At 30.1% G+C, this 18,728-nt stretch overlaps 2 protein-coding genes across 2 annotated transcripts; one reads left to right on the forward strand and one right to left on the reverse strand.

The window, feature by feature from the left end:
• Positions 1–3,394: 3,394 nt before the first annotated feature.
• Positions 3,395–4,412, forward strand: LOTGIDRAFT_86154 (hypothetical protein; the record flags this gene model as incomplete). Its single annotated transcript, XM_009060869.1, has 3 exons — positions 3,395–3,613; positions 3,847–4,027; positions 4,327–4,412. Coding segments are annotated over 3 exons (486 nt in total), but the record flags the coding sequence as incomplete, so codon positions are not given.
• A 7,257-nt stretch (positions 4,413–11,669) lies between these two features.
• LOTGIDRAFT_192354 (hypothetical protein) lies at positions 11,670–18,696 on the reverse strand. The gene is made up of 12 exons (XM_009061005.1): positions 18,082–18,696; positions 17,370–17,475; positions 16,940–16,968; positions 16,734–16,852; positions 15,517–15,695; positions 15,262–15,316; positions 14,941–15,110; positions 14,696–14,818; positions 14,170–14,272; positions 13,738–13,860; positions 13,195–13,403; positions 11,670–12,968 (listed from the first exon to the last, which is right to left on the reverse strand). Exons 1-12 carry the CDS (start codon positions 18,161–18,163, stop codon positions 12,863–12,865), a joined length of 1,404 nt encoding a protein of 467 aa, XP_009059253.1. The 5' UTR covers positions 18,164–18,696; the 3' UTR covers positions 11,670–12,862.
• Positions 18,697–18,728: the final 32 nt, after the last annotated feature.

An 18,728-nucleotide genomic window follows, 5' to 3' on the forward strand; every position in this document is an offset into this window, starting at 1 on the left:
TTTTTTAACTCAATGTGGCAGTAGTTGTAGAATAGTCTAAGTTTCTCCTGAGCCCTTATTTGTATCTTTGAATACATGAAAATTAAACAGTTCAAAAGTAATTAAGTTTACACATGCCTTTATTCATCCTTCTCATTTAAAGGGATAGGTGCACCATTTGTTTTGATCAATCCTACTTTAGTCTGAGAAAAAGGCATTTTTTAGCAGAGCCAATCAGTAATAGTGTTCACTCACTGTCAAAATTTGAGCCTTCAAATTCATGTCTGTCCAGAATTATCAGTGTTTGAATTTTAAAATGACGACTCATTTTAATATACTCTGAGATATATAGAAAAGACGTACATATAGAAATAGTGACTAAAATTCCTAGTTAGAGATATTTTTGAAGTAATTATGCAATTTTCGTACATTTCTAGTAATTGTTGAATTAGCTTACTGTTTGCTCGGTAATAAAGTGTCAGCTGGATTGCTCAGCTCAGTGATTTGCTTACTGTCTTAACTGGACTTCAATTGACTTTAATTGTGCCATGTATTTTTGGATGTTTAGATTCTTTCATAAACTGAATGTGAAATACTTTATATTATAGAGGTACAGATTGAACCCCAACCCTTTGATATCACAGAATAGATCAGCTAATCAAGACATTACATTGATGTCAGATAATGGCAGAGGGGATATTAATGCTCAAGATTTTTCAAGATTCCCTTACATAAACAGACAGGTTTGTACTAAAATGTTGATTTGTTTGTACCAGAAGAATTTGTAATTGGTCCAATGTACATTTATGTGTTCCGTATGTATTGTAATATAGATCTTTTTCCATACTTAAATTATTACATTGATGTTAAATAAGTGTGGATACTGTTGAACCATAGTGTTGAGATATAAGCTTACACTTTATGCTCTAATACTTATTCATTGCTTTTACACCAGCATGTATTTGAATCTGAAAATTAAAGATCATACTTTCAATGTAATAAAATGCCTTGACGAAAGCATTTTTCATGCATTGCACAAGTGAATTAAATAAGCTTATAGTGCAAAGAAGTAGCTAAATATTACTTATAATTAGGAATTTTTTGATTGGTTATTTACCACAACTTTTCTTTGCTCAACAGGGCCAAAGCGTGACAACAAGCAGTGATACAATGGGTCAATTCAATGAACAATCATCAAACAGCAAACAAAATGAACCATTTATAGACTGGCATCAACCAACATTATCATTGTACTCTTCACAATTCACAGAAGATCAAAAACCACCTGGAAATGGGACAATGGATAACCCTTATTCACCATCATTGGCAGATTTCTCAACCTCTGATTATTCTTCATATAGAGAGTCATCATCTAATCTCGGACTGAATTCAAGTTGTTCAAGTGAAAAGTTTGCAGCATTTAATGAATTTGTGAATAAAATTGTTGATGAGGAGTCTTCCCTTCTTTCATTTTCACCATTATTTGAACGATGTGAAGAATCTCCATCTCAAACCACATCAGATGTGTTTTCTTTAGATGAGTAAGTGCTTGTTATAGTAATGTTGGAATAGTGATATAAATGCTAGTATTTGCATGTTTCTTGTATCTTCATTGATTTCTTTCTGTCTGAAAATCAGAATCAGGTTTGACCTTTGCAGATTGATGGTTTGACTTCTGTTGATCAAGATCAAGGCGTTAACTTCTGTAGATGACAACTTTGACTCTTATGATCTTAGCTTTTACTCAAACTGATTGGGTATGCATTCTTGATTTAATCTATACAATTACAAAGACATTGGCATCTTTTAAGCAAAATATCATTCTTCTTTCAGATCTCCAAGTTTCAATGGTGGCAGTGTATGGTCAACAGGAAGTGAAGGTACCCCATCAGGAAAATCTGACCGTAATTCTGTCTCATATGGTAGCTTAGAACAGCAATCAAGTCATCTATCACAATTTTGGGATGAAAATTCACGTGAATCTCCGTTTTCACCATATCTGTCATCAAATTCTCAATCACAATTGGACTCTAATATATTCCAGAATATTTTATCACAGGATCAAACATCACATGATGAATTCAAACCTCCGTCTCATTCACTATTCAACGAGCAAAATACCAGCAATTTTAATGAGAGATTTACTTCTTCTTCTTTCAATTCATTTGAAACTTTTAACAATCTGACCAGCTCTCAAGCAACAAATAAGTGTGATAAATCCAGTTTCTCCGACCATTATTTTAATCGTTCTGGATCTTTGTCTCATTTTCCTATGGATAATCAATTTCAAACAGCACAAAAGAAATCAACTGTTCAAGACATGTTTTCTCAACAAAATGAAGTTCCTCTTCCACATTCCATCGTAAACTTCCCAAAAAATGTGAATATGAACAATCGGTCATTTATTAACCCAATGAAACCTGTCAGTTCAAATCCCATGGTTAATCGTGGTCCATTCAGTTCACAATCTCAGATGGCTCAGAATGAAGTTAGAAGTCAAATGTATTCAAATCTTCATAATCGTGACTTTATGCATCCAATTCATGTCAATACCCAATCACCATCACTACAAATACAACAGTGTAATAACAGCTGGTCAACTCCTAGTACACCTAGTTCAGGAGCAGATAACACTGGTAATGGTTTAGAAAAAAGTCCATTCCCTCATCAATTATCTCAAATTGAACAGAATTTAGCTGGTGTTCAACTAGGCAGTCCAAATGTTGGAAAATATATCAAAAAGGAGCCCATGCAAATACCAATGGATACATCAACTCCACAACATATGAGAGAGAAAATTGCTGCTCATTTAAGAGCTCAGGGTTATATCAAGCGTTACAGATCATCAAATTATACCAGTTCACCACATTGTGATCGTTGGTCAGCTGATACGGCTGGACTTGATTCATCAACTGATATTTTACCACCTGAATTAATGCCATTATATCTTGAAGAAAGTAGAGCAGAAAGACGTGTTGATCCTCGTAAAGTTATTCCAGTTCATCCATATTTTCCATTAGCACCCCATCTTCAACACCAACCTCTGGTTAATATCAATCCTCCCGGTGCCTTGTCTATGGATGGATTAGATTATGTTCATGTTGATCCATATGGTCGTGTAGCACCAATTATGGGAGAATTGTTATATGATGTTCCACCACAAGTACTTAATTTCCCTTATTTTTATCCTGGAATCCGACAATTTAGGTAAGTTATATCTGGAGACTAATAACAACAATGAGCCATAATGAATTTAAGTCATTGACTTATGGCTCCTGTTCATGTTCCATGAGGTTGCTGCTTTCTTCCAAATACTGGGTTATTGAAATATGGTTCCATAGCAAGGGTTTCAATGTTAGTTTAAGCAAAAATGCAGGTTTGTTTTTAAATACATACAAGTTAATTTTATTTCAGGAGAAGTGGGCCTTCCAATGAATTGCATGTTAAATTAGAGGAGTGTTATGAACAATTTAAAGGGGTGGAGAAAGAAAGAAAGAAGACTGAAGCTGAGTTAGCAAGACAAAATCCAGGGAAGAAAGTGTCCAGTGCTAATAATATTGTTATACCTAGACTACCATCTAATCCCTCTAGAGTTGATAGATTGATTGTAGATTCCTTCAGAGAACATGCTAGAGTAGGTATCATTTTAGACTCAAATCTAGGGAATCAAGATGCAGAGGCTGACATGGGGAAAAATAACAAAATATTTTCACTCTTAAAATAGTGCTTGGTTCATCAATTATAGAGCGATATAGAAAATAGTAAAAACAGAACTTGAATCATCTTGTATTTAGAGTTTCAGCTGTGAGATCTTCAGACATTCTATTTTTATTTCTTTGATTCATTTTACTTCCGATGATATTTTAGATCATAACACTGATAGATAAAATGCAGAGATTAAGAAGTATAACTATCCATCCAAATATACAGTCTAGTTTAGAGAAATGGTTAGAAGGTATACGTAAAGTACAAGCCAGGAGAAAAGAAGAAATTGTGAATGCTGCTAATAGACATCGAGCAGGTATACCACGGCAACAAGAAGATAAAGGTAGGTTGTCAAGTTGCAGCAGAAATTATTCAGCATTTTATACAGTAAAGTCTTGCAAAAGTTTCATTTTAATTGCTTTATCGACCGAAACTCAAAACTGAGGTGACTGAGTGTGAATTAATGCCTTTTAGACCATGTCCATGAAGCCTTGTCATTTGTAGAAATTAAGTTTGTTAACAATTTAATGAAGTACAAATGTAACAGTTTAATAATGTAATATATAAACTTAAGATTGATTATAAAATTGAACTTACTAGATTAGGTGAGATATTCAGCCACCATCAAAAATTAAATTTCAGATGTTCTAGCTTTAGCAACAAGTATCAGTGAACTTACAGCTCATATTAAACGAGCAAGAACAGCTCAATGGGCAGCTTTACAAATGGCAGATAAAAGAAATCCATTGATTCGTGAAAATGGTGTAGACTTGGAAAATCCTGTTAATATTAAACCTTACACTATAGATCCAGTTGAATTAATGGGTACTGATGTCTCAAAATCAACCTCTGAAACTACAAATTAATAGTTATATTTACCATAAAGTTATATTATATTAGAATTTTGTTAGAAATAATGAATATGTTAAGAGATTACGACAATTCCATGTTTTGTGATGCTGACTCAATGCTTAGATTTATATTTTTACTTAATAGTTGTTATATATAATGATAGTTTCAGAAATGAACTGAAATTTAATGAACTGTTTTAACCAATTATTCCATATAGATGAAAAATTTGCCTTAAATATGAATCTATTTCAATGGATATTGAAAACATTAGATGGGTAACATGTAGAGTTTACTTTGTTATTATATTGGTAAAGCCACAGGATTTTATCATGCCAAGGGAAATTCTAATGTGTTCTAAACTTCAAAATTTTGATAAGGATTGATAAAAAAAAAGAATGTATACTTTTCCAACAATTTATCAACAATGTCAACGCAGATAGATTTAGATATGACTTGGATTAAATTAGATATTAGAATTTATCTTCAGTAGTTGCACAATGTAGTTTTATTAAAATTAGTTTTGATGTAGTTTTGTTCTGTAATTTTCAATATGATGTTTTACTTACCATAATTAGGTAATATGAGATACTCCCTGATCAGGCCACTTTTCCAAATTAATGAAATAGAATTTGTGAAGATTTAACATGAAAGATGTAAAGAAATTTTATAAAATTGTTAATGAATTTGTTAATATTAGTGTTCAAATTGTATATAGAAGTTGGTAGTTTCACATATCATTTGTTAGTCATTAATTGGTCGTCTTTAATCAAAACAATGAATCTCAGGTGGTTGAATTTCAGTAAAGATTGTTCTTGCATTTGTTTCGGTTGTGATAATGATGGAAACCGTTATTTGTTAATGATATTGGCAGAAACTGGTTGTGATACTGGATACTGTTTCTTATTTATGATTGAGAATCTCTTGTAACAAAAAAAAAAAAAGTGGTATGTCAGTGATAGTGACAAAATGGTTTCTAATTTCAAATAATTGTTTAGGAAAAAAGAAAAATGCCAAAAAAAGAGGATTATGCTTCTGAATTGAACAATTTGTCTGTGCCATATGTACTTTGAACAGCTTTATGATATGAGAAAGGAAAGTGCCTAAAAAGATTGTCCAAGGGATCATTAACTTATTTTTTTAATTACACTTAACAACGATGCACCAATTTCTATATTTCTATCACAATAGAATAAAAGAGGGTTATAATATATTATTATAATTTAACCAAATGACATTTAAAGATATATCACAGATTAGGTTAGAGTAAGAAATGTAGTTTAATAGTCAGGGATATATTGTAAGAAACATTAATTTGAATTCATTCTTCATTCTTTGTATGATATTTTAAGATGTCTGATTGGGCAATATTGGTGCAATCATTACAAACACCAATCAGATTTCTTAAACTTATTATAGAATATTATAGAAGTTATGATGATTCTAACATGTTGCCCCAGTATAATTATTTATTTTACACAAAGTATTAATAAGTTATGTTGTCTCCATTCAATCAAATTAGTTTTATTAGTAAAGAGTCTAGTCTGCAATCCACTATTAATAATGATTAAAAATATACTAATTAAAAAATAATGATGATAATAATGAAGTTATATTCAATGAGTTTAAAATTGCAATTGCTATGTAAGATTATATCTATTTGATTGTATGGTATGAATTCAAGCGGTTATCAATATAAAATTAACTAAAGATGTTAACAGTATATATATATATGTTATGATATTATATCTAGTATTTGACAGGGGTAGTATTTAACACAATCAGAAGGTAAACAACTATATATATTTTATTTATTTATAATCGTCCACATATCTTAAGCTTTACTCATTTTATACAAATTTTAGGTCTAGATTTATTAATAAAAATTAACAAAAGACAAAATCTAGCTTCAAAATCCTGTTAATTTTAACATTAGAAAAATAGGCTCATAAAATATGTTATTTGAATTGACTAATTATTCTTCTGCCATCATTAACTTACATACTCAGCTTTGCAATGAAATATATTGTGTTCAAATTTATTTATTAGTAACATTGTCACTCATAAAAGTTAATTCTTCTTATATTATGCTTAGTATACCATTTCAAAATTTTCTTGTAATCGTCTACTTTAAATGCTGGATTTAATAGTGTTATTCACTATAAACCTATTGTGTATCAAATCCAATAATAAGTTTGAAAGTCAAAGCATATTAAGAGATTCGTCTCTGAACCTGATGTGATATAATGTTATCAAGATAATATTTAATAAACCCGGTTTTGATCTAACCATCAGAAATAAACTAGTAAGTATTTTTCTTGAATTGATAGTATTTATCATTTGCAAATTCTTCTTGGTTGTTAAAATTTTAAAAAATTAAAGGTTTATATCCTTATGTTGTAAAGAAATCATATTGTCACAGAAAAAAGTGCCAGAGAAAACACAATGTTATTACCTACCCCAATCCCTCCCTGTTCATTATTTTGTTTGTTTTTACAAAAAGGTTAATATTTATCAAATATCTAATGTGTTGTGAGGGTAATAGATTTTTTTGTGTTGTTAAAATTTGTTTTGAAAATCCTTGTGAAGCCTTGCGATTATAAGGTGATAGTGCTAGTTTAATATAATAGTGATAGTTGTATAGATAGAGTTGAGAATTAGATATTTTATATTTATTAGATGTGAGATTAGTTAGTTCTATATTTTGATGTATATAATAACTTATACATACAGCACATATGACAACCAGTTAGTAAATATAATCTAGGTACAGGGATATATACCAGTGTAGAGGACCTAGCTATATTTATACAACTGTGAAATGTGGTTTCTTTCACTCACTTACTCTATGTGTCTGTGTCATGGTGGTTGAATCTGCAGGTTTCAGTCTGTCAATATTGTGTACGTACAGGAACATTTCAAAGAATGAAGCTAAAAGTCCTCCGCAAGTGGAATATCAATTGATTATTGCTTAATGAAATGGAATTGGTGGCCAATCCTGGGAAAGTAGATTTATAACTGTAAACAAACCATGATCACATGAAATAATCTTTAATTAATAACAATCATTAATTGTAATTAAGATCTTCTATTTTCCTATTTGCCTTTCAATTTATATTTGCCATTGTTGAATTATGTTGTATGTATATTTTGAACCAGAAATTATTTGAAAACTCCATTTTACAATGCATATCACCTGCTGATGGTTGTTAATTTTAGTGATCACCATTATTTTTCTTGAATGTAATGAAACTTAGAACTTGAACGAAAATTGTCAAGCTTACAAGAGAACATTATTTTTGTTCCTTCATTAAAAATTTACATAATTTTTTTTTGAAAATTGATCAATGCACAGAGAATAGAAATTTCACAATATAGTTTAGATAATATTTATAGAGGTATTATTATGGTGTTCATTATTTACAATTAACATTTCCACAGTTTTTGTTCATGTCATGTCAAAGCCTGAAGTTTTGATTAACACAATTGGCTCTTGACAAAGTTTTTCAAGTAGAATGTGCACATAAAGAACAGGTGAATTAAAAAAAAACAAATAAGATCATAATGTAATTTGATTTTTTCATACATTGCTGTGTACAATTTTTCAATCCTAATTATTCACTTCTTTAAAGATTGACCCTCAAGAAATGAAAAGACAAAGCTTGGCTTTAAAGAATTTTACAAAATTGTTACGTCGTGAAATAGATTAATTTACAATTTCATTGAATTTCGTAAAATAGAAGCTCATGAATACCGTTTAATTTTGATTCTGTTTTTGTACAGTCACAATAGAGACAACCATTTCATTGTGAATAAAAATATTCAGGAATGTAGCTTAAAATCAGATTATTTTCATAATTGTATATAACCAAATAAATTATTTTTATATGAAGAAAATGAAATTACAGCAGATTTATGTTGCTCAAACATATAAATTGAGTGTATATTTTATGTAAGGCAGTATTTTTCTCTTAAACTATGCATCTAAAATGACTATTAGAACCATAAAAGACCAAATATATCAATTTGATAAAGAGTTGTTTTATTGTTGTGTTCCCTTTTGTTTTGACACTCAGTTTATGATATTTGTTATTATTTTTTTTAATCTTCAGTTACTGACTTATTCCAATATTAAGAAGCATTCCATTGATTTAAGTCAAAATTTAACGTTATACTGTCTTCAAATAATTTTATGTAAAATCCATTGTGAGTTAATTTTCAAGTTTGTGATAAAATTCAATGACAAATAATTTTTTTAAGATAAATTTGTCTAATGAATAAGTGGTTGTGAAATCATTAAATGTTTAAATTGTCATTTTAACACTGATAGTGTGATCTGTAGGAAGTGATATTTCACAAGCTCATCAATTTCATGATTTTGATGAAGTTATAGACTTGACATCAGAATAAATGTCATGAGATAATTTATATACTAATCCATATCGTAAACATGACCATTTCACTCCAAAGCAATTATCAGTTGTGTATGGTTGCGAATAATGGTCTTGAGTACCCAGTTGCATAAGAAACTTATGACAGCTATTCTTATATGCAACCACACACATACATAATACTAGTGATTGCTATGGAGTAAGTGCCCCCTATATATAACAACATTCAGACTCAAAATGACAGACATTCAAAATATTGAAACTATTATCTCCTAAGTTTTGAATGTTTATATTAAATTTGGTGAAAATTGTTTTCTTTTGATCAAATTGTAACTGTGATATCATTATTTTTTTTGTTTGATTTATGAATTTATTTTGATCATTTCAAACCAAAAATCCATGTCTCTTACAATATATTGGACAGAATTGAATCTGAATTTTTATTATTTAAAATAAAATTATGTTATATTTGTGTTTTGTTGTATTAAGTTCAATGTTTATAAAACTTGTGGTCACATTCATGTTTATACAGTCAGTTATTGAATATATTATATTTTGTTTGAATATAATGTTATTGGTTATTCTATACCTTCCATTAAATATTATTCCATACTGATGTCATTTATAAATCAAAGAAGCTTATTATTAGAATTTGCAATAATTATGCATTATGTTGATATTTAAGATGCACAATTTGTTTTGTGAGATTTTTAATTGTTTTATTATTAGTAGATTTACTAATTGTTTTTGAAATAGAGTGAACAGTAAACACTATGGATATATTCATTTTGTGATAGAGATTAGTCCCAACAGTTAATATTAGTAACGTACCAAAGTAGATATGTTTAGTATTTTTAGTCTGAAATTATAGTTTAAAATTCATCTCAAATTATAACACACCAAGCTGTTAAAGAACCAAAATACTGTTCTGAATTGTTAAATACTTTTTGGTATGCATTTTTCAAACATCTCATTTTTAGATAGAATATGTCATGTTCACATTTTAATTTGTCATGTGTCTATACTTTATGATGGATTTAAACTTGCATTGTGTAATAAAAAACCAGTACAGATTAATGTTAAAGATTGAATATAAACTGTTTTGGGAGGAATGTGATGTAGTTAGAAGTAGTATATATTGGTGAAGGTAGAATATTTTATAGTGGTTTGACTGATAATATAGCTTTGATATTTCATTCCTAGTTACTCACATATTTCTTAATTTGTTTTGCGGTAGTTAGACCGCTTGAGCTTCATTCTATTTTATTCATTCTATATGAAGAATTATTTATTTATTTAGTGGTTACACTGTTAGAATTTATGACCAGTTTTTCAAGTTGTTAGAATTGCTAATATAATCTTTCAAATGTTATTTTAGATAGTTTGGTGTCAAAATGGTGGTGCACAGATTTGCAATAATTCTTATTTATTATGTGAAATCATTAAGCTTTTTGATAAGAGTGACGGATGGATTCAGAAAGATTTGGAGTGAGAATTTTATAATACTTAAACCTACAATATTTCTGATCTTGGAGCTATTGACCTGTTCTCTATATTCATTTGCAAGAGTCAATTCTCCTATAAGGAGCTCAAATCTTTAAATTATATTCCTGAAGACATTTTATTCATATTTATTATTGGCAATCCTAAAGGCTCTGACCCAGATTCATTGAAAACTTTCATCAGCCTAATCATGTATTATGCACTGGTTGAAGAATAGCAACTCACTCCTTTTTGATCTTTTGGTGAAAATTACAACCTTTGTACAATTATGTGATCAAGGAATAATTGACTCCTTAAATGTATCTTTAAAAGAGAACAGATTCACTATTTTATAACTGTCTTGAATGAACCAAAGAAACCTATAACTTATAAATAAACTGATACACTGCTTGATTTCAAGCAAACCTTTTCATATTTTTTTCCATTCCTTTGACAAGCAAGTAAATCAAAATTCATAGTTGATTTATAGCTCATTTATAAAGAAACTTAAATGGAGATATTTGGACTGAATACATTTAATTTATATTTTGCATGGTAATTGGTTGAAAAAAAATTATATAAGTAAATTGACCATGAAATGAGCCCTAGTATTGTCTGAATTTGAGAAATAAAAAGATCATTCCTGTAATATGGGTCCATTGTTGTAAATTGTTTGAAATCAAGCAGTACTATAATTGAAATCAAAGTATTATGTATTGTTGGTGCAACTATTATAATGTTGCTGTGAGATTATATTGGTTACTATGGTAACTAATGATTATTATGAACAGGATGTGATAATAAAATAGCATGATTTGTTTGAATAGTTCTTTGTTTTTTTTTTCATAACAGATGATAATGTAATGAACATACAGTTCACAGGCATGTCTGATGTAACTTAAGTTAACAGGGACAACATATTTGATTCCAGACAGATTCTCTGTAACATTCATATGTTGCTTTAGCACTTCTTTCTTGGTTAACCACAAAACGCAAATTCATGCAGAGAATTCTAGATATTGACAAAGGTAGCTGAACAAATTTATTATCTAGACCACTAATTGTATGGTCCTTTACACTACCCTTAAGTAGTTAGATAATTTCCATGTTATTCCCTCGCACAAGAATAAAGATCAACCGAATATAGTTTATAGCAGCCACACCCTCATCCAAACTATGGACATAGAATTCTGTTTAATCCTTTACCTGGATTTGGTTAATTCTCAACTAACATCTTAGGCAAATGAAGTAGAACAAATTGAAAATGGTTTAAAAGCCTTTATTTGCCGTAATTGCACATGACTAAAGTATTCAATGTTTCTGTAGCATAATAAAGAAATGACATTTCTTTAGGCGACATAAAGACTAACTATAAATTATGCAACGGTTAAATATACCAGATATACTAATTTTATTTTTTAAACAATTCTATTTTTCTGGTATTTGCTACTAATCTTAATATCTGAAATTTTAATCTTAGGTATGTTATACACCACATTTTCTAATCCCATCAGCCACCAAAAAATTCTCATTACATACTTAAATAAAATAAACAAATATACATCAACAGTTCATATATACACACAATTCAATAACATTTCTTGTTAATTAATTGGGGAAAATATAAGATATATAACTAATGTCAAAATTGTTTGATTGTAAAATTCACTTGTATAATGATTCTTGCCACAAAACACTTTCTACCATAAATCTTCAATCATTATCTAGAGATTTTCATCATATCCCTTATTCTAAAGATCTGATATCTTCAAGCAGATTTTACTCAAATAAATCATACAGTATTATCATTAAGGTAGAAAGGTCAAATTTACTAACTAACTGATGATTAATTATTCAAAAAAAGTTTAGCAGTAAAAAATAGTTCAAGTTAAGCAGAAGGTTTGGCAGCCTTGTTGAAAAAACAGTTTGTCAAAAAATAGAGAATGAATATTAAAATACCTACTCTATCAATATTTAAAAATACGAAGAAAATATATTTACTTTAGCTATTAATAATAGAAGAAAAGAATAAATTATTCCAATTTAAAATAGATTGAAGATAAAGATAGGATATTTTATGTAATAAATTGTAAAAAGGCAAATAATTTGTAACCATGAAAGGAAAAGGCTTGAACAGTTATTTTTTTTTTTGCAAAAGTGAGGCAATATCCAGAATAATTAATATCTATTACAGTTGTTATTACTGTTGTTTAGTTATTAAAACAATTATTATGAGCAATTTATGCCTCAGTATTTTATTAATATCATTAATATCAAATAGTAATTCCAGCTAATTAGAATATTGAAATAGGAAATCAATAATTAGTTAGTCCATAAAGTAATAGGACTGTACAATATAAACTGTTTATTGATACAACCCTAGATATTCCACTGATTCACCAAATAACATGCTGATATTGCAGTAATACAAAATAATAAAATATTATCAACTCTGTTTACATTTGCTGAGTTGAATTTCCATTCCAAGTGGCATTTTCATCATCATCATCTTGACTATTACGAAATCTTTTAATATTACTGTCTGTCTGTCGTTTAAATGCTCTGAAGAAATAAATGAAGAAATATCTTCAATTAACAGCTGAACAAAATCATCAATGTGAAATAAGCTTATTCAAAAAATAGTACATATCAACACCAAAGCCAGCAGTTTCCTACTTTAAAGTTCAAAAACTAAAAATAGGTTATAATGTATATTCACAGGTACAGGACTGAAATTATGATGTAATAAAAGATTTTTATCCCTTAAAGAAAGATAATATAAACTTACTGATTTTGTTTCCGATCACCACCACTAGCTGTTGACTGTGAAGATTGTGTAGAAGAAGAGGAAGGAGTAGAAGAAGAAGCAGAAGAACTAGCTGATGACCCACCAAATAGAGACCGAATCAGATTTAATATGAACATGAATGGCGCCAACAATAGAGTTAAAATATCTCCTGATCCTCCTGGTGTTTTTGGAACAATAGATGACCGTTTCTACAAAAAAGAAATGAATGTTAAATGCTGTTAACTCAAAGATTTTACTTAAACACCAATTCCTATTTTAGAATCCAAATTATTCTGAACAACCTTACCATAAAGAAAGGTAAAAATTTCAGTCACATCATAATTTTATTTCCTCCTTGAGTTGATATTAATGTTATGAACATGATGTCTATAGAGTGTGATCTGATAGTTGCCTTCCAATATCAAGTACTTGTTTTTAAATTCTATTTACATCACTGTAGCTGACAGTTGCAGAATGATCTTACTGTTTTAAAGGAACACCAAAACTGAATTTCCTCTTTTTAACATTAGTGTAAAAACTTACAGGAACAGTTATTAAGACAGCTGAAGGTGCTAGTTGTAAATCTATCAATGTTTTATTCATATCACTGTCTTCAAATGTTCTTCTAGGGAATGTAGTTGATAATGTTACAGGTCCACCAACATGCTACAAATAGACTATATTGTTAATATATTGATCAATTTCTACAACATAATCAATAACATCATAAAAAATATGTCAACTATTTTCAAAGGCCAGCAAAGCTATAAACATGCCAAATTGTCTAATCGATGGACAATGTCTTTAATAGTTGTATTATTAATAATCATTTTATAAAAATTAAAAAAAATGAGAGAAATTTGCCCTAAGCCAGGTTCTAAGTACTGTCTAAAATAAGATATTGCCCATCAATTTTCTAGTTCAGTGATGTGTTTTTTTCCTTTAAACTTAAAATTCCCAAGCATAAAGACATACCTGTGTGATAAAATCTAACACTGATTGTAATGTATCTGTAGATGGAAAACTATTTGGTATTGAAGAACCATCAGGTAAACGGAACTGAATTCTCGCTGTTTCACTAAAATAGATAGGAAATCTTATTTTATAGAAATAAAGCTGAAAGTTCTTGTTTATTACAATATTCAATTTCAAAGTCGTACACAAAATCTATATCTTTTTGATTTTGTACAAAGACAAAAAGAATCAATCTCTCTGCTGAACTAGACAAGGTTTTGCTGGGGCTAAATTCTTACTTGCTGGAGCCCAGCCCCCACTGACCCCACCCTAACAACGGGGCTGCTCAAACCTCATTATTTCAAATATGCATACCAAATTTCATTCAGCTCCCATGAAAATTCTAGCCTGCCTCATGCTTACAAGAAATGTTGATCGATAGAAATTATTGAATCAGCTAACATGACATCAGATGTCATGTAATGCATCAATCACAAGATGACAAACTCATACAAGTACCCCTAAACCAAACACTACAGAGACTTACCTTCGTCTTGCTTCGGCTTCAACAGCAGCTTTCTGTTCTTCTTGTAATTTAGCTTTTTTAGCCTCACTAGCCTTTTCTTCTTTTTCTTTCTTCTCCCTATTGAATTTCTCTGACCTCTCAGCTCTGTAATTTATCAAAAACAACGGATAGGTAACAAAAATTCATTATTTTGCAGAAATGATTTTCTTGTTAACATCTACGAGCGGAATGCTTCAGAAAGCAAGATGGTCAGAATCCACACTTACCTATCTCTAGCAATTTGTTCTTTCACTTTTTGTCGAGCAATTCTGTCAGCTTCTTTATCTTTCCTTAACTGTTCTTGTACTTCTTGCATTTCCTTTTCTTTTTGAAACTGTTTTAATTTCTGTAAATCTTTTCCTAGCTGTCTCTTTTCTTCTTCTTTGTTTTTTCTTTCCTGTAATTTTATAGGCAAGTTGGTTTTTTTCTTTAGGCTGAATGCCCTTTAACAGAATCTGATAGTACTTGTCCTGGTATAGAAGAGTAAAGAAACTCCCAAAATGAGTGTCTATTTTATGAATTATCAAGTATCTAGAATGAATACAAACCTCAAACTCTTTCCTCAGTTTCTCTTCTCTCCTCTTTTCTATCAATTCTTCAGCTCTGAAATAATTTGATGCACTCATTAATGGTTGAGCTTTGTGTAGATAGCTAGGGTTATGCAAAATTCGAGTGTTGCCATGCTGAATACCATATACATGTATCACATCTGAGAATGAAAAGGGTCATATTTGTTGGGTTAGCTGTACTAATTGACATCAGAATAGAAGTTGTGATAAGTATGTTGTTTACAAACAACTTACTTTGAAAGTTTTGTGGAGAGATCTTCACTTTTTGTAGGACTAGGTGTGGTAGATGTTGATGTATTAGTAGCAGCAGATGAACTGGCACCATCCTGCGATGTTGATGCTGTCGTTGCAGCTGTTACTGGTGGTGGTTTGTAACCAGGTACAGATTCAGCTGGTATTTTTCCTTTATTGGTCTGAATGAAACAAAGAATTCTCATATTGGGAAGCATTAAGAATTTTGTCACAATTACTTTTAATTACAATTACTCAGTATCACAGAAATCAGACGGCTACTGTCAATGTATAAAGGGTAAAAAGAATTGTCAAATAAATGTAAGTTTGAAATATGTCAGATTCTAAATTTTATTCAATATTATGACAATTGTACAGATTGTATAAACAATCCTTTTATTAAAATCAATTTATTTTGCATTTGATTTATAGTTGCTCATATTGATCTATTATTGCCATAATACCCTGTATTATATACAGATATTAACACATTAATTATGCATATTAAACACTATACAATAAACACTAAAATAACCATGTATTGAATATGAGAGTAATTAATGAGAACCAGTTTTCAATAAATTCCTCTATATCAGACATACAGATAACAGACAATACAATCTCTTATATAAATTGTCGTTTCCATAATTCATATTACATAATGGTGTTTAAAGATAGATTATGCAGGCTGTAATATCAATGGAATACAGCCATTAACTTATTGATTGTGGACACAACACAATAATTATTTTTTATGAAATAGAGAAATATAGTTCATGGTGATTATGTCATCTATCAATAATGACATCATCCATAAAATCAGCAAGGTAAAATATTATGCATATCATAACTTTCACCATTACGTTTTATTTAAATTGTAGTCAAACCAACATTTGACTCTCATTTTAACAATGATACAGATAGTTGAAATTCAACATAAAATATAAAATAAAGGACTATATCCTATTAATAACTAATCAATTCAAATCTCTCGAGAGTTCTGCACATTCAGGATTCATGGAATAAACTGCACGTTCAATAAAACAATTTGGAAAAGACTTCAGAATGCTTTCCATGTGTGCCAAAAAAATTGTATGTGCAGACAGAATTCAAAATGGCGGAATAGGAATAGACGAAATAGAAGGGAAAAAATTGAAGCCAGAATGGGAACCTGTTCAGAACTCTCCAACTGAGCACCACAATTAATAGCTATATCAAACCTCAATAACGTTCTCCATCTTTGAAAGTAGGTCATGGGCAGTAATAGACCCTCCAACAACTTCTAATGGTACTCCATTTTCACCAATAAAAAATATAGATGGTACCAAAACTACTGGATCTAGTGAAAATTGTTAAGGAGTGAAAAACTCGATCAAAAAATCAAATAAAAGTGCTTTTAGTATTGTATTTAATATGATAAGGATACATATTTGGGAGAAGAATCCACAGTCTTCGCTGAAAAAAGAAAGGAATTCAATTTATTTTTAAGTAAAACCCATTTTTCTTCATAAACACAATGTAATATTGACATCACAATCACATTCATTTATTTTTACAAAGTTTCTGCCATAATTGTGTATACAGAGAACATAATGGCTGTTGAAGAACTTGAAAGGATTTTGTATTTGTACTTACATGGTGTCGAATGGCAAATCAAAAAGAAACAATGATACGATATTAATTTTATACCAACTTTTATACATTAGCATTCATAATTTTGAGCTTGCACATAGTCCATCATTACATCATCGTCCTATTAAATGAATTTAAAATGTTTCTTCATCAATTTGTGCTAAAAATAAACCCCATTCCCCCAACTAGATGTGTGCTTCAGTGGACAGTGAAATCAGCTTTACCTGTTGGCTTGCATTTTAACGGCAACACAATGATTTTCATCTTGCAATTCTTCTATTTTCTTATCTTCTATAGTCTTAGATACTTCTGTTGAAACTTTGTCATCACCTGTAAAAAAGTGTAAATCCTTCATAAATTTAAAAAAGGACCACTATAGCTGCTTAGATACCAACTATAAAGCTCAATTATTATTTCATATGATGATCAGTCCAATTTAAATTAGACCAAACTTTCGTTCCGTTTTTTTATAAGCTTATATAACCACTTCAGTTCAGGTCTAACGGCAGCCCTCTTGAAAATTCGTCAAACAACTCAATGGCGTTCGCTTTAACGAATAAAATTTCTACCCTCTCTATACTGGCATTTTGTGACCCAGTGTTTATCAGGTTAGGCCTTTGAGAGGGCTGTCATTAAACCCTAACTGAAGTGGCTATATGAAAATAAAAGCTAATAATTATGAATTTCCTTTAGAAACTAGACTACATGATAGCTTGCATTTGTACAACTATCTAAGGCATTGGCATTTAGGTTAATTTTAGGAGCAGTAAACTGTTTGAAACATAATATATTTACATTTTTTTCTCCTAACTGTCACATCAGTCATCAGACCCTCACCACTATGCCTCAGTCTCACTCTACTAAGTTTCGACAGACAGTAACGAGTAAGAGAGAGAAGGAGAATCAAATATTCAACATCAAATTGTTTCAACTCACCAGATATATAAACGATGAAAACAGACTTTCGAGATTTTGACGTCTGAACCGCTTGGGTTATTGTTCCATCAAACCATTTCATTTTTGCGGTATATACTTTACTTTAAATCGGAGTTTTGGTATTATCGTGGATCGACGTGTTGTTTACAATTGAACCGGAAGTTAGTTTCTAGTAAAGTTTCCGGAGTTGCTTCCCTTTACTGATATCTTGTTCGGTCTGTGTACATTACTTTTCAAAACTATTCGAGGGTAGAACTAAAGATTTAATGAACAAAATCAAAGTCACCAAATTTACCTTTGATTGTGTGCCTTAGTCTAATTTTTAGATATAACACTCGTATGATTGGAATTTTAACACATTTAATCCAAATGAATGGTTTTGAACAAAAGAGACTTAGTCACTGAACTACATTTATCAATCAAACGAAATTGCAACATCAAAACAAGGGAGACGAAGTTTATTGACAGCTGAAACTATTTTGACTTTTTCGCCTTATTCTGTGATCAGAAGTGACAAAACTAACCAATACGTTATAATTGCATTTTACAACATTGGTCATTCTGTAAAATAGCAGAAAATCCGATCTGGACCTTAACGTTGATAAACTATTCGCTTTACACGATACGCCAACGTGGCCTTGCCGCAC

This window comes from Lottia gigantea (genome assembly GCF_000327385.1).
Source record: "Lottia gigantea unplaced genomic scaffold LOTGIsca_45, whole genome shotgun sequence".
In the NCBI taxonomy this organism is placed as follows: Eukaryota; Metazoa; Mollusca; class Gastropoda; family Lottiidae; genus Lottia; species Lottia gigantea.

Excerpts from the sequence above, each read along its gene's own strand:
- LOTGIDRAFT_192354 (XM_009061005.1), bottom strand. The coding sequence starts at position 18,163 with ATGAAATGGTTTGATGGAACAATAACCCAAGCGGTTCAGACGTCAAAA. Across the intron at positions 15,696-16,733 it reads AGATGGAGAACGTTATTGAG|ACCAATAAAGGAAAAATACC; the intron begins GTTTGATATAGC and ends TGTTTCATTCAG. Across the intron at positions 14,819-14,940 it reads GAACAAATTGCTAGAGATAG|AGCTGAGAGGTCAGAGAAAT; the intron begins GTAAGTGTGGAT and ends GATAAATTACAG.